This window comes from Crotalus tigris, unplaced genomic scaffold (assembly GCF_016545835.1).
Source record: "Crotalus tigris isolate CLP2741 ecotype Arizona unplaced genomic scaffold, ASM1654583v1 scf7180000018371.15429387391:27106975, whole genome shotgun sequence".
Classification (NCBI taxonomy): Eukaryota; Metazoa; Chordata; class Lepidosauria; order Squamata; family Viperidae; genus Crotalus; species Crotalus tigris.
The window spans coordinates 25,631,208-25,646,196 of record NW_024096970.1 but is presented as its reverse complement, the minus strand read 5'-3'; the positions used below and the strand labels follow the sequence as shown (position 1 = coordinate 25,646,196).

The 14,989-nt window shown below is 35.1% G+C and overlaps 1 protein-coding gene across 7 annotated transcripts in view; it reads left to right on the top strand.

Annotated features, from left to right (window-relative positions):
* The window catches only part of AKAP6 (A-kinase anchoring protein 6), a 288,472-nt gene that overhangs the window by 161,033 nt on the left and 112,450 nt on the right, over positions 1-14,989 (top strand). For all 7 annotated transcript variants that reach the window (XM_039351877.1, XM_039351874.1, XM_039351875.1 and 4 more), the window contains one exon: positions 12,689-12,837. In XM_039351877.1, the coding sequence (XP_039207811.1) occupies positions 12,689-12,837 (149 nt within the window). The remainder of the gene's footprint in view (positions 1-12,688; positions 12,838-14,989) is intronic.

Below are 14,989 nucleotides of genomic sequence, written 5' to 3'. Positions count from 1 at the left end.
CGCTGTCATCTTCTTCCTTGGAGATCGTGCCTGTCTCATCCATCATTCTACCACCCCAATCCTGCCAAGAAAGAGTTAAATGTCTTCTCAGTAGGCTGTGGTGCTGTTGTTCCCATCTCCTAAGCGTCTGGTAGGCTGGCACAAGGTCTGTATGCTGGTTGATGGAATTTTCATTAGAGAGCCAGGCTTCCTTAAGTAGGCGGCCACCCTTGGTAGTCTCACGAGCTATAACCTCTGTGTTAGCTAGATCGAAAGATCCATATATACATGGATTTTAAATGATTTGAATTAATTACAAATTAATTACAAATTAATTAAATTACAGATAAATTCATTCTTTTTTGCCTTTATCCTTTGGCACATAAAAACATGCACATATCAAAATTACTTGAAGTAAATTGCCAACAGGTTAGTATAAAAATCGCTATGTTCAGATAAGGCAAAACAAATGGAATTGCATTACCATCCTTACTAAACAGAGTTGATTATATGAAAGGATATATTGGAAAGTAATTCCTAATTCCTTTCTAATTTTTACATGTATTAATTGGATTATATTTTTAATACCGGTTTTATCCTTTACTAACAATGGTGGTTCACATCAATATGTAGACATAAAATAAAGGTTTAATTAACTATAAGTTTATACTCTCATTTTTGTTGCTATTATTTTACTGCAGGTTTCAGTTTGACATAAGGGCATAAAGCATTTTTATTTTCAAGTAAAGTTATATTAGCTACACTCCCCAGCTGTTTTAAATGTAGCATCATTTCCTATTGATTCCATTTCTGGAACAATTCTTCTTCCCCATTCTCTGGTTTCCATAGCTCTTCAATCTCTCCCTTTTGAATTAAAAATAAAAAAAATGTCTTTTAACAAAGGCATTTTATAATTGTCTTTGTATTCAGCAATCTAAATATTTTATTTTATTTAAAACATCTGTTTGCATAATACCTCATAAATGTACTAGCAGATATCATCCTTCTTCAAAGCAGTTGTTGCCACTTTTATTTAATTTACCAAAGAAAATCAACAAAATTTCTCTTTAATTGGAAAGCCTTTCTACTGAGCCAGTATAAAATTATTTTTGCCAGGCCAAAACTGCAGCTTTGGTTCTTGCTATAACAATCTATTTCAAAAAATATGGAAGGTTTATTTTTCTTTTTTTTTAAAAAAAAAGTATAAACATTGTATCATTAACTTTAAATATATAGTTTTTTTTAAAAAAAAAACACATCCTTATATTAAAAATAAGTATATACTGCTCCTAAAAACAGTACCTAAGACAGTTGCATTTTAATAGCTTTTGTTTGGGAAGCAACATTCATATCTGTACTCCATAATGTTGTAAAGTTTTAAGCATTATTATAGCAGTCAGCTAGATTTTGCTTGTCATTTTTAGGGGGGAGAAAACATCAATGGAGAGAGTACATGTTTAAAGCTCTTTGTTTTCCTAGTGTTCCCAGGGTTTCCTTGCATTCAAAACTCCACTATAAATTCTGTTTTTTGTGAGAGCCAAAAGGAGTAAGCGTTTAACTTATAATAGGTTGACACAGCAGCAGAATTGGCAAACTGCTCTCCCTCACTCAAGAAATAAATACACAAACATTCTATGGTATGTCTAAATAAGACGAGATTACTTTTTCTACTGAAATAAATCAAACTACATCTTTCTGATGCACTAACAGTATGAGAAGGAAATGATTATGGCTCCCTGCTGGCATCCTGTTATGACTGACAGGAAAAACCAACAACTTTGCCATTTGGGATGTCTTGTTCAGGAACTTTCTGGAGGATAGTAAATTGGTGTTGGCACAAAGACAGAAAAATAAAATGATTTGATTCAGCAGTTTTCGTTCTGAAATCTCCTAGTGCTAAAGGAAGAAGTAAATATTCATCAAATGATCAAAATATATATATTGATTTTTATTCCACATTAGCAGCTCAAAGTCAAGATTCCTGACAAGGTGGAGGTTGGGGTTTGAATGATTCTCTTTGAAATAAGGATATAGGCCCTAGGCTGAGTGTTACTGTGCATTCTGGATCTCTAGGAAAAAGAGCATTAGAGCCATAGGAGGCTAAATTTTTAATATTTAAGAACTCTATAGGGCCAGACCCTCTCGTTCCTTTTTGATAACTAAATTGTTGTTATTCATATGGAAAATAAATTATGTTGTTCCTACTTGCATCTCTCTGCCATTATCCAAGAATAACTCTTTTGCCCAATTTCTATGTTACTCTGATATTTTTTTGATATTGCGCCTGAATAATTATGATCTTTACCATTATGGGTATACAGTATATGATTGCAGTAGACAGAAGCAGGAGATCAGCCAGATAAAAGAGAGACACTTTATTTATTCTCCTTATGCATCTTCCATTCATGACTGCTTGCTGTGAACATCACAGTAATCTGATCTGATGGGGGAGGGGGGAGGAAATGGCCTTAATGTTAGCTAGACTTTGCATGACAAGTCCAGCAGAAGTAAGAAAGCAATTAAATACCGGTAAGAAAAGTTGCTTTAGAATGAACTGCATCCTTTCTTTCAGGCACTAGATATAAACTGTACCCCTGGCTGAAAATAAATAAATCAACTACATAAAATATATTCTATGTAATGCAAAATACTGAAAATAAAAAGATATGCCACCTTCATAAATGCTTTGCTGTTATTAAAAAAATGGTTTTAGGATACCTTCTCTTGTATTTTAAAATTGCATTCATTGCTGTAAAAAAAGAAAGGGGATTTGTTTACTGCCTTCCAGTCTAAGGCACAAAGGGCGTAACTAGCAGAGTGTTAACAAATTTCCCAGCTGTCATAGATGCTTACAATTCAGCAAACATCTTTAACTGCACAGCTCTAAAATTAAATTTTCCAAACATTACTCCTAATGCTTTAATGGTATGCAAATTGCCAAGAATTCAGCAGTACCAGAGAAGCTGACCTCTCACCAATATAAATAGTTTATTTTTAGAAGAGTCATATATATATTTTTTTTAGAGAGAGGCTCTGGACATTACAAGGAGTACCGTTGACTGGATGTGTCAGTGATGTATCTTTGTAGCAGCCAAAGGAAAACCGATTTGGGGACATGTGCCAGCTTTTAATGTGAAAACAGCTTGAGTAAATCCTCCACATGAATTTCTAAATAACTGCTGCTAGCAGGATGAATAAATCACTAGTTTGTTTTCCCCAGTATGGGGCACCAATATGATTTGGGCTCCAACTTCCCTCAACCCTATTATGCTGGCAGGGACTGACAGGAGTTAGAATCTAAAATAATTAAAGGCATCCAGTCGGAAAAGGCTGTGCTTCGGCTGCACTTCCCATAATATCAAAAGATAGTGTTGTTGTTGCTGATCATAATCAAGAAACTGTTTTTGACCTCACTCCACATCCTGAAATTCCCCATCCCAAATGTAGTTTTCCTGCCCTATGAAATCCTTCTGGAATTCCCTGCAGAATGAGAAATCCTATCCATTTCACTGGTGGACAATAGTTTGTTTTTGCAGATGATTTTAGCTACAGTGATACATTCTGGCCTATTGAGACAAAAGGTTAATTTGTGCATGTATGAAATTCCATTTCTAAATACTGGTTACGTCTATGTACTTTCCAATTGCCAACAAAAGGCTTCTTAAAACCGGTTTTCCATTCAAATTTCTTGTAGTGGGATGGAATATGAATACTAAAACACATATTTTTGAGCTAATATATCTGTAAATGTGACACTGTCTTTTGATTATGTATAACTAAAATGAATAAAATATAGTGACTTGAACACTAAAGCTTTCTAACAACTGATATATTTGGTAGTTATGTGCAGTGAGGAAGAGAGAGTATGCCTATTAAGAAGACATATGATCAGTGTTTCATAAAATGAATTCAGGTTTAAAATAATAAATGCTTTGAAATATTGGTTGAATTCTAACTTTCATTCTGCTCATGAAAATGAACCTCACCTAAACAATCTCACAGAGTAAGCTTTTCCAGTCTTATTTTATATTATTATTATTATTATTATTATTATTATTATTATTATTATTATTATTATTAATCATCATCATCACAGAAGTCAGCCAGATGTTCAGACTGAATTTGGCATTTTTATCTGTCTATCAAGTCCTTACCAAGGATTTGGGATAGGCAGATGTGGATGTTTGATGGTATTACAGATATCATCGCAGAATGGAAGCAGTTCCTAGTAAAGCTGCCTTTTGCAATTGACTAATGGCGAATTTGTCAATGCCAATGGTGTTCAAGTGGTGCTCCAGTTGTTTTGGAATTGTACCCAAGGCGCCTATTACTATTGGTACTACCCTTGCTTGCCTTTGCCACAGTCTTTCTATTTCTATTTGTAGGTCTTTGTATTTCATTATCTTCTCCAGTTCTTCTCGTCTATTCTGCTGTCTCCAGGCACTGCCACATCCACTATCCAGACTTATCGACAATTGTTAAGTCGGGGGTGTTATGTTGCAGTGCTTGTCTGTGCAGTTTAATTTTATCATTTTCTATGACTTTCTCTATTTCATGATCCTACCAGTTCTTGCTTATAGGCAAACAATATTTCTTGCAGATCTTCCAATGCACCATTGTTGCTACTTTGTCATGCCGCTGCTTGTAGATAGTCTGTGTGATTTTCTTGCAGCAGCTTACCAGGTGGTTCACTGTTTCTTCAGCTTCTTTGCATAGGCGGCACTTACTGTCTGTTGCTGTCTTCTCAATTTTGACTTTGTATGCATTTGTCCTTAAGGCTTGGTCTTGTGCAGCCAGAATTAATCCCTCGGTCTCTCTCTTCAATTTTCCTGCTCTTAGCCATTGCCAGGTCTTGTTGTTATCTGCTTTCCCAGCTATTTTTTTTTAATGTACTGGCCATGTAGTGCTTTGTCTTCCCATGCCTCTATTCTGTTCTTCATTTGGTCTTTCTTGTAGTCCAGTTTGATCTCTCCAGTAGTCAGTAAGCCTTCCTGATATACTAATGTCAATGCATCTTCATCATTGTCCTTCAGATATTCTTCCAAAGCCATTTTTTCTTCTTCTTCTTCTTCATCATCATCATCATCATCATCATCATCATCATCATCATTTTAAAGGCTGTTTACTAAAGGCTGGAGAACTTTCCCAGCCTTTATCCATTCTATAAATTTAATAATTTGTTAATTTATCCATTCTATAAACAGATATGTATAATGACATGTGGTTTGGGAAGCTGCAAAGGAATTGATAAATATTAGATGCTTCTCCTAGGTTCTAAACTTGGACTTTCTCTTCAGTAAATTTCTAATGTTGCCATAAGATTTGGAGTATTATACTAAGTCTACAACAATGTAATCTTTTAGGCTTTTCCGTTTTTTCCCCTAGGTGTTTTGCAATTCATATCTTGTTCATTCATGCAAGAAATTCTTACCACAGATCTTTGGGAGACAATGATTTGATCACAGCTGCACAGTAAATGTAGCAGAGCAATGGATTTGCACTCTATCACACTGAATATTCTTACTGTAGCAAATTGTGATAGAAATGTTAGAAATGAATAAATAATAAATAATAAACCAACTTCCCAAATTCAAATCATAAAAAGACAAAGCTTGTTCGGGAGGATCAGAAATGTTTCATCTGAGAGAAGCCATTGTTTTGGAAAGAGATGTTTATTTAGTTACAATATCTGCTAGCTTTCTTGAACACCGGTAGCAAAGCAGTATAAAACACAGCAAACAAATAAACACATTTCAAAATAATTCTCTCAAGTGTTGGCAAAATAATATGGAAAGAATGATGTCATTCAGCATCAGTGACATTCTGGGACTGGTAAATGTAAGCATCTATCTGTCTGTCTGTCACATTCAACCACATATATAGTAATCTATCACATATTGATAGCATTAATTATGAAGGATTGTATCTGGGAAATATGATTTCTTACTGTGTTGTCTGATTAAAAGATGCATACATTCCTTATATTACTGTACATTTATTCATTAAAAACCCATTAAGGATATTTAAAAGACTGGTATCTATTTGTTTTAAATTTCTACTTTTGGAAACAGTCTTGAAAGTATGCTGACATCAAGTTGTGTAGCCAAACCTAGCACTTTGGATTGCACCTAGAAATTTGTTGCCACCTAATTCAGAGCTCGTGGAAGAGGTGTGATATGACCATGGCAATAAACACCAGTCAACAAATTGGTCATTGCAGCTGGAGGATTTATAAGGCTGTTAACATATTGTAGGAGGGGATGCTGCCAGAAGTCTTGAAGAGGCAGTGGTACATTTCTCATCTTCAAGGGTTCCTTCTGGTTATCATGCCAGATAAATCTGAAATTCTCTGGCATCACCATCAAGGTTCTTTGCTCCAGTGGTATCCTTTGTGGGATAACACTGTCCCTGAAAAAGGAGATCCATCATTTGAAGATCTTCCAGGTTGGCCATTCTTAATAAAATGGTTTAATCCCAAACCCTAGCCTATTAGAACAGCGTGGCTTTCTTTGCAGTTCAACTGTGGCTCTACCTGGAGCAAGAAGATCTTGCTACAGTGATCCATGTTCTTGTCATCACACATTTAGACTGCTACAACATGGGGCTGCCTTTTAAGAAGCTGACATCTGAGGTATGGGCACTGCTAGTGCTAATGTAGAAAACCTAAATGACTTGGCACCAAATTACCTGCAGGACCTCATTCTTGCATTGGAATTGGCCTGGCCAGTTCAATCTAACCCATGAGAAGCAGCTAGCAGATGTCCACTTTAGGGAGGTGAGGAGGACTCTGGCTTGGAAGAATTGATTTTCAGTGGCAGCACTGGTCCTCTGGAATGACGTCCCATTGGAAATCAAGTTTATTTCAACTTTGATTGCTTTCCAAATCATCTCCAAACAGATGAACTAATTGATTTCCCTCAAACACTGAATCTTATTTCTCACTAAAGTGATTTACAAGTATAATTAGCAGACAAGATGTAAAATTAGCTGAGTAATCTATAACATCTTTAAAATATCCTTAAAATATTCGTACTTTTTATTTTTTTTTCTTGACTTTTGAGGGTTGCAGTAGTCTCTGAAGATACAGAAGTTTTTTTAAAAATTTAAATAATCAATACTTACTTGATGTTTTCAGAACCTCCCTGAAATTGCAATGATATCAGTAGAACATGAGCTGTTGGCATGGGAAAAGAGTCTTAACTACAGTGGCCATGCAATAGATAACTTCATATAAAAACCAGAAAGAGCTCTTTGAACCTCATTTCTGCTTAGATTAATGCACACTGAAACATTTGCAGTAGTTGGGTAAAACATTACATATAGTATTGAAAAAGTGGTTGATGATGTGGATGACAAACAAACTCTTTGCTTAATTACACTAATTGGGACTGGAAACTCTGTTGTCAAGCAAAGCGATCAAAAGTCAAACAACTACGCTGCTTAGTGACGGTAATTCCAGCAGTCCAGGTTGCATTGTTAAGCGAAGACCATGCAACTCTTTAAACAAGGATTTCACGTGACTGCAGCTGACACTGTGGCAGTATATCCAAAAAAACAATTTAAAAGCAGGGGTCCTTGGTGCTCTCTGCACTTGGTTGTTTTCTTGCAGATGTTTCATTACCCATGAATATCATGATAATGTTACCTAGGTTGGCTAATGAAACATCTGCAAGAAAACAACCAAATGCAGAGAGCATCAAGGATCCCTTGTTTCAACCCTGAGCTATAATATTCTCCTTCATTAATTTAAAAGCAATTTGTACCTAGGGCCTGGCTTGAATGCGGGGAAGCAAAGATTTTACAAATCTGGGAGCCAATGTGGTCAAGGTTACCATGACTTTCTGTAGAATGGGATTTTTTTTAAAAAAGAACATGAGTATTTTGGAGTATGATAAAAATCCCTAGATAAACTGTGGTATAATGTAAAAACATGAGAAAAATATGATAGTTTCAGAAGTAAAAAAAAATCCTTTAAGATTCATGAGTTTGCATGAATGGGATTAGATTATGGTATGTATTTAGGAGAGAATCCTTGTTACAAGATTGTACTGAATCCAGAAAAATAATGCTTAGGCTCTACCAGTATTTAAAATTCATAAACTACAATCAATAAAATATCAATTCATTAAAACAGTCAATAAAATATAGATAGATAAGCAATATAAAAATCACAAGTCATTGTTGAACTACAGAGAAAGCCTTAAAAAAACCAGGACCTTTTTTCTTGGCAATGAAAAAATATCCAAATAGGACCGTAGGTATAATATTCTATAATATGAAGACCATTACAAAGAATGTCCGGCTTTGTATCCTCACAGTATTACATCTAGGAAGCAGAAAAAGCAGAGGAACTAACTAGTGGTTTTAAACTAGAATTAGAAAAGAAAAAAAATATTGTATATATATCCTGTACTTTGTCATTTTTCTTATCATGGTATGATATGGTACATATATATGTGAAATCTAAAGTATAACTTGTTTTATATAACATTAAAAACTCAATGTATTGATTGAAGTAAGTTGAATAATTGGAAATCGTACTTTATACATAATGTTAGTCACTTTCTGACTAACATTGTTTTCCCAGTTTCTCTTTTTAAAAAAGGATGGAACATTTAAAAAAGCTAAAGAAAACCATGTTTTGTATGTTTCCCTATTGAAGGCCAGGAAAAGATACATACAGCTGAGGCAATTTCACATCTGAGCCTTGGATCCAGATGAAGCCTGTTCTTAAGTGGAGTTTGTAGGAATTCTGAGATGAGTTGGGGTAATTTAGAATACTTTGTTATTTAACTGAAACAAACTGATTTAACTGATCCAATTCAAATTCTTTCTGTCTGATTGCAATCTATGCTTCCAGATTTCTGTGGCGTTTTAATTGATTTTGCCACAACAGCTTTGTTACTCATGTGAAACCCCATTGAAACAATGGAAATACTGGGTGCAGTGTTTGCAGTCAGATCAGAATGGCCCTTCTGCTCAAATCACTATTAATAATTCCAACAGTCCACTTCCAAAATATTGGGGAAAATGGAGTGATTGGGGGAGAAGAATCCTTTGTTTTTTCATACCATCTAGTCATTATTAACTTGTCTGTCATCCTAAGCCTTGACTATTTAGTTAATTGAACATAGAACACAGAATAATAGAGCTGGACGGAACCTTGGAGGTCTTTTAGTCCAACCCCTTGCTCCAGCAGAAGACCTTATACTATTTCAGACAAAGTGTTGTCCAATCTGTTCTTAAAAACTTCCAGTGTCGGAGGAGTACCCACGACTTCTGAAGGCAAGGTATTCCTTTGGTTGATTGCTCTCACCGTTAGGAAATTTCTCCTTCATTCTAGGTTGCTTCTCTCCTCGGTTAATTTCCAGCCATTGTTTCTTGTCTTGCCTTTTGGTGCTTTGGAAAATTGCTTTAATAGCTCATTGGTTTTATGGAAAAGATCAGTGATTGAAATCTCGTTTCTTGTTGCTTGAACTCTGACAATGAGCTGCACTGTATTTTGGAAAGAGTATTGTAATTCCTAGTGACTATCTGTCACTTCCTTTAGAAGAATCTACTACAGTGAAAGGTGGCATAAATATTTCTCATCATAGGGAGATCTTGGCTACAAATTTCACTATACTTTGGCTCGGGGCTTTTTTTCTCATAGAACGCCCAGAACGGAGTTCCGGCACCTTTTTTGGATGAAACTTTGTAGGGTAGGCAAGGCGGGTTGTATGACAGGTGTGAGTTCCGGTACCTTTTTTTTTTTTTTTTTTAGAAAAAAAGCACTGCTTTGGCTCAGTTTTAAAACACTGATTTTAAATAGTTCATTTTCCAAAACCCTGGTCATTCTTTCCTGTCTAATGTTCCTGCAACTTAGTAAATATGGTCTAGCCCTAGGGCACTGGGAGGATAAAATCACATCTACTTAAATCATACTTCAAAATTGGGAAAGAAACCAGAAAAGATTAGGCCTGTAATGACCTTGGACAGAACTAATAATTTATGGAGAACCAGATACCATTCTTGGTTGCTCTCTGCACTGTACATAACTACTATTGTGGACATTTTATTGGAAAGTGCTCCTGGATAACAACAACAGGCAATTTTGAACAACAAAAAAAGACCTACTGACATCTTTGAGTCACAAGCTCCATAGGTTTGTTCAGAAAAAAACCCTGAAAAGTGGCTGTAGCCAATGCTTTGCTTGGATGTATTCAGTATTTGGCTGCCTAGAAAAATATAACATTATACCCCATAGCCATTTTGGGTATAATTATGTGAATTGTGTGCATGTGTTTACTTCTCTTCTGTCATGTTTTCATCATATGCATAATAATAACAGAAACAACGAGGCACTACCTAATGACATGATTGTGGGAGGTTGTGTGCTCTGAGGAAGATGAGAGCTATACCAGAGGTTCTGGATAGGTCTTATCGGAGGAGTCAGACAAAGGGTGTCTCTCCCATTAAAAATTATGGTGAGAGATAAATTTCAGAAAGCCATACCTGTTCAGACATTACCCGGGTTAACAAGATCCACACTAGATATTGGAGTTCCTGGATATCTGGTGAAAAAAATGTTCTACATCTGCCTATCGCAGGTCCTTAGAAAGGACTCGATAGGTAGACAAAAATGCCAAACCCAGTCTGAACATGGATGACTACAAATTATAATAATAATTTTAAAAAACTAGCTACGGAAACCCTGCCCCTTCTAATGTTCTTTGCAGAGAGTGAGACACCTAATTGTAGAAAACTTCTGAACTACATAAAGAAAGCTTCCTTCTTAATAAATAGATACTTTATATGGGTAGACCAAATTAAGTTGCAAATTGATACTTCTTTATGAAGCTCATTGCAATTATAATCAGCATGTTAGGATTTTAGCGGAGCATGTTGTATGAAAACAATGCCATATTGGCCCCCAAGTGCTCTTGAACTCAACCTTGCCTCTGTACTTTTCCAGCTACCCAGGGATAAACATGGCAAACAGCCAAATGTATCTCCATATCATCTCCTGTGCTAAGCTCCAGAATCCAACTCATCAGCACAGCTGCAATACATAATGTAGCTACATTCTAAAGCCAAAGAGAATTCTATATTAGTTTGATCAGAAAATTGTCTAAAAGAAAACACCCTGATAAATGTATTTCATTTTGTTTAAAGTTGAGGTTGCTGAGTAGTCTTTAGAAAGCTGATTGGTCCAATGAGACATCTTTGCTGTTGTATTACCTTATTAATAAAACAAACAATAGAAAAGCAAGATTGGTATACGAAGCTACTAAGTGATCCCCTGGATAAATGAATAATTCTTGGAAATTCAACACAAGTAATTCTATAATCCATGTGCTGGCATTTATATGACTGTAATGGAAATAACATAGGTGTTAACAAAATTATATAATGATAAACTACATATATTGCTTCAAGATAAACATAACTTTCTCAGCATCACCAGAAAAATTCATTTCCTAAACCTCAAAAAAAAAAAAAAAAAAGCCAATAGGGTTAGGAAGAAATTTTCACATAGGCACATACACATGTGTTTCCAATTTGATTGTCAATAACAAAATAATATAACATATTATAATATACATCAACAATAGCTTTCATGGAATTATTGTCCATCTCTCTCTCTGTCTCTACACACACACACACACACAGACAGAGAGAGAGAGAGAGAGAGAGAGAGAGAGAGATTTGGTCTATGGTTAAGGCCAGTGGGGAAAATCAGAGGAGGAAGTATGTTGGATATGTTTACCATCTTGAGTTATTTGTAAAAATAATAAAGACAGGATACAAATAAATGCATAAAAATATATGCAGAGATTGTTTTCAATTTTGGCACTTGATAAAGAATTGGTTAGAAGAGATACTATCATTAAAAATTGAAGTAAAATCAGAACTCTTTTTATTAGGGATCACTATGGATAAATTCAGCAAAGGAGCTTTATATTTAATTCTGCACATTTTAACCACAGCAAGATTAACATATGCTCAAAATTGGAAAAGAAAAGAAACCCCCCATGAAGAAAAAATACTAAACAAAATTCTATCCTGTGCGGAAATGGACAGACTGACATTAGAATTCAAAAATAAAACAGAAACAGAAAAAAATTAGCTACCGGTTCTGCCGAACTGGTGCAAACTGGCTGAATCCCACCACTGCATACAGGGTTGCTGAGTTCAGGTGGAAAGTGCTTTTTGTTGACAAGAAGGCCCTAATTTGTTTCTTTTGTTGTTAGAACTGACACAGAAAGGACAAAGCTGCAATATGAGCAAGTAGCTATGCATTCTTAACTTACTGCTTGGACAAAGTATACAGCAAAATATTTAGAGATAATGCTTGCTGTTTTGTAAACTTTTTGGATTTCCAAATTATTTCTCTTTTTCCTGTGGTTTGTGTAGCAGAGATGTTTGATAATACCACTGGTCCTAGAAAAAACATTGATTTGTAATTATAGCTAAGACAGTTAATCAAGAAAGAAAAATTCCTCTAAAAATTAATGGAAGGAGGCAAGGTTCATAATCTCCCCCACCCCAATACTTTTATAAAAACAGTGTCATTAAAAATCAATACAATAATTATTACAATCATGCTTAATATCACTGTGAATGAACTCTGGCTGAGTTATTCATTTAATCGAAAACCAGCAACTTTATATCAGCATTTGTTATGAATTAAAACAAGGTTTCTTTCCTTATTGTTTCCTTTTTCTAGGCAGAGGTTCAGCTATGCTTTCTGGAAGCACAAAGAGATGCTGTTGAGCAGATGTCCTTAAAGCTATACAGTGAGCAGTACAACAGCAGCAGCAATCGAAAGGAAGAATTTGCGGATATGTCAAAAGTTCACACAGTGGGAAGTAATGGGTAGGGAGCTATTCTTTTTGTTGTTTTATTCTCAGTGATCTGTATCTTCTTTTTTAAAAAACATGATCTTCTCTTCCTCACTTCTATGTTAACCAGAAAGATTTTTCTTACTAAGCCAAAAGACAGGGAATCCATCATTCTCTCTCTCTCTCTCTCTCTCTCTCTCTCACACACACACACACACACACACACACACACACACACTCACTCTCACTCTCACTCTGTTTGTGTGTGTTTGTGTGTGTGTACTGTAGAACATCAGTCTGCTGCAACTCATTTCCCAAACTTATTTGATCACTGACTGGGCAAACTAATTACAGCTGACCAAGTTTGTTTAAAGGTTTCATCCTGGAATACATTGATTTGTATTTTTATGCTTGTATTTTATTTGTTCTGCCATTTGTACAAAAAAATGAGTACAAAATTAAATGAAATCTAGCATTTTCCCCAGCATCAACCTAAATATCTATCTTTCACAGACTTTTTTTTTCCAGCTATGGTCAATCTGATGTCCCTGCAAAATTTACAATTCAGGCATGTCAAAGATTACCTGATATAATCTGGTAATTAATTGTAATAATCACTGCTTCTAGTTGCAATGCAGTGCTGGTGACCTCTGGGCCAATAGCTTTGAAGCAAAATGGGATTAATTATAGACAAAATAGAACTCACTACATAATCAGGACCTCCTAATATATGTAGCAAAATGTGGCTTTTAAATTCAGCTCTGCTGCCTCCAAATAAAATGGATATAATATAATGGAAAATAGAAAATATATATTTGTGTCATAGGACAGACTTAATATCTCCCATGTACAGTTCGTTTATTTTAGGCCTGCTGAGGTTCTTTACATTTATATTGCAGTACTGTACTGTATTGGACAGTGACCTGCTTTTTAACAGAGTTGTTGCCCTCCTCCTCTTTCAAATGTATGTGTATGAATGTATACATATGGCAAGGTATGTATATGATATCATTTTAATATATTAGTGCCCGTGATGTAGTGTGTGTGTGTGTATTCTAGAAGTCATTTGCTCCTTTTTGTCAGTTGCAACCTCACTTGCACATTTTAAATGCACCCGAAAACATTTATAATATCCATGTTGGAAATAAATCCGATATGAGTAACTTATGGTTAAAACTACCCATGTAACAAAGTTATTTACTTCCAACATGGACATCTATTGTCGCATGATGCAAGTTGTTCCAAATAAAGCTGTTTTTTGTAATTGAGTGATGGTGATTTTGTCAATGTTGATGGTATTCAAGTGATACTCCAAAAGTTTTGGGGTTGCACCTAAGAGCCCTTTTTACTATTGTTACTATCTTTGCTTTCTATTGCAATGGTAGTTCTACTTCTATTTGCAGATATTTTTATTTTGTGATTTTCTCCAGTTCTTTATCCTCTATTCAGCTGTCTCCAGGTACTGCCACACCCACTATCCAGACTTTTTTTATCTTTCTTATCGACAATTATTAAGTCTAAGATGTTATGTGGCAGCTGCTTGTCTGTTTCAAATCTAGAGGCCCAGATCATTTTAACTTCTTCATTTTCTATTACTTTGTCTATTTAGTAGTCCCACCTGTTCTTGTTTGCTGGCAAATAGTATTTCTTGCAGATACTCCAATGCACCATTGTTGCTATTTTGTCATGCCATTGTTTATAGTCAGTCTGTGTGAACTTCTTGCAGAAGCAATTATTATTGTTGTTGTTGTTATTGTTATTATTATTGAATTATACTTTCATTGTCAGTATATGCACGTATCTTTTACTCACAGTAGTTTGATGTGCGTAAAAGTACATTTTCATGGAATGGCTGTGCAACTTGTTTTAACATGTATATGAAAATCCCATCTATGCCTAAAAATTTAAAAATGCTATTATTATTTCCCTACACAAAGGGAAAAAGTACTAAGAATTGAATGTAAAAACTTTAGGGATATTAGTTTCTTCAATATGCTTCAGTAGTTATTTGAAAGTATAGAACAGGTAGCAGAGAGCCAACTTTGGGAAGTACAACGTGTTGTTATATAAACAGGACTATACAAACAAGATTTTTCCTCTTCAGAAAGTCATGATGAAATGAATGAATGAATAAAAGAAAGAAAATGTAATGTATGTTGATTTAGACAAATTTATGATAAAGTGAG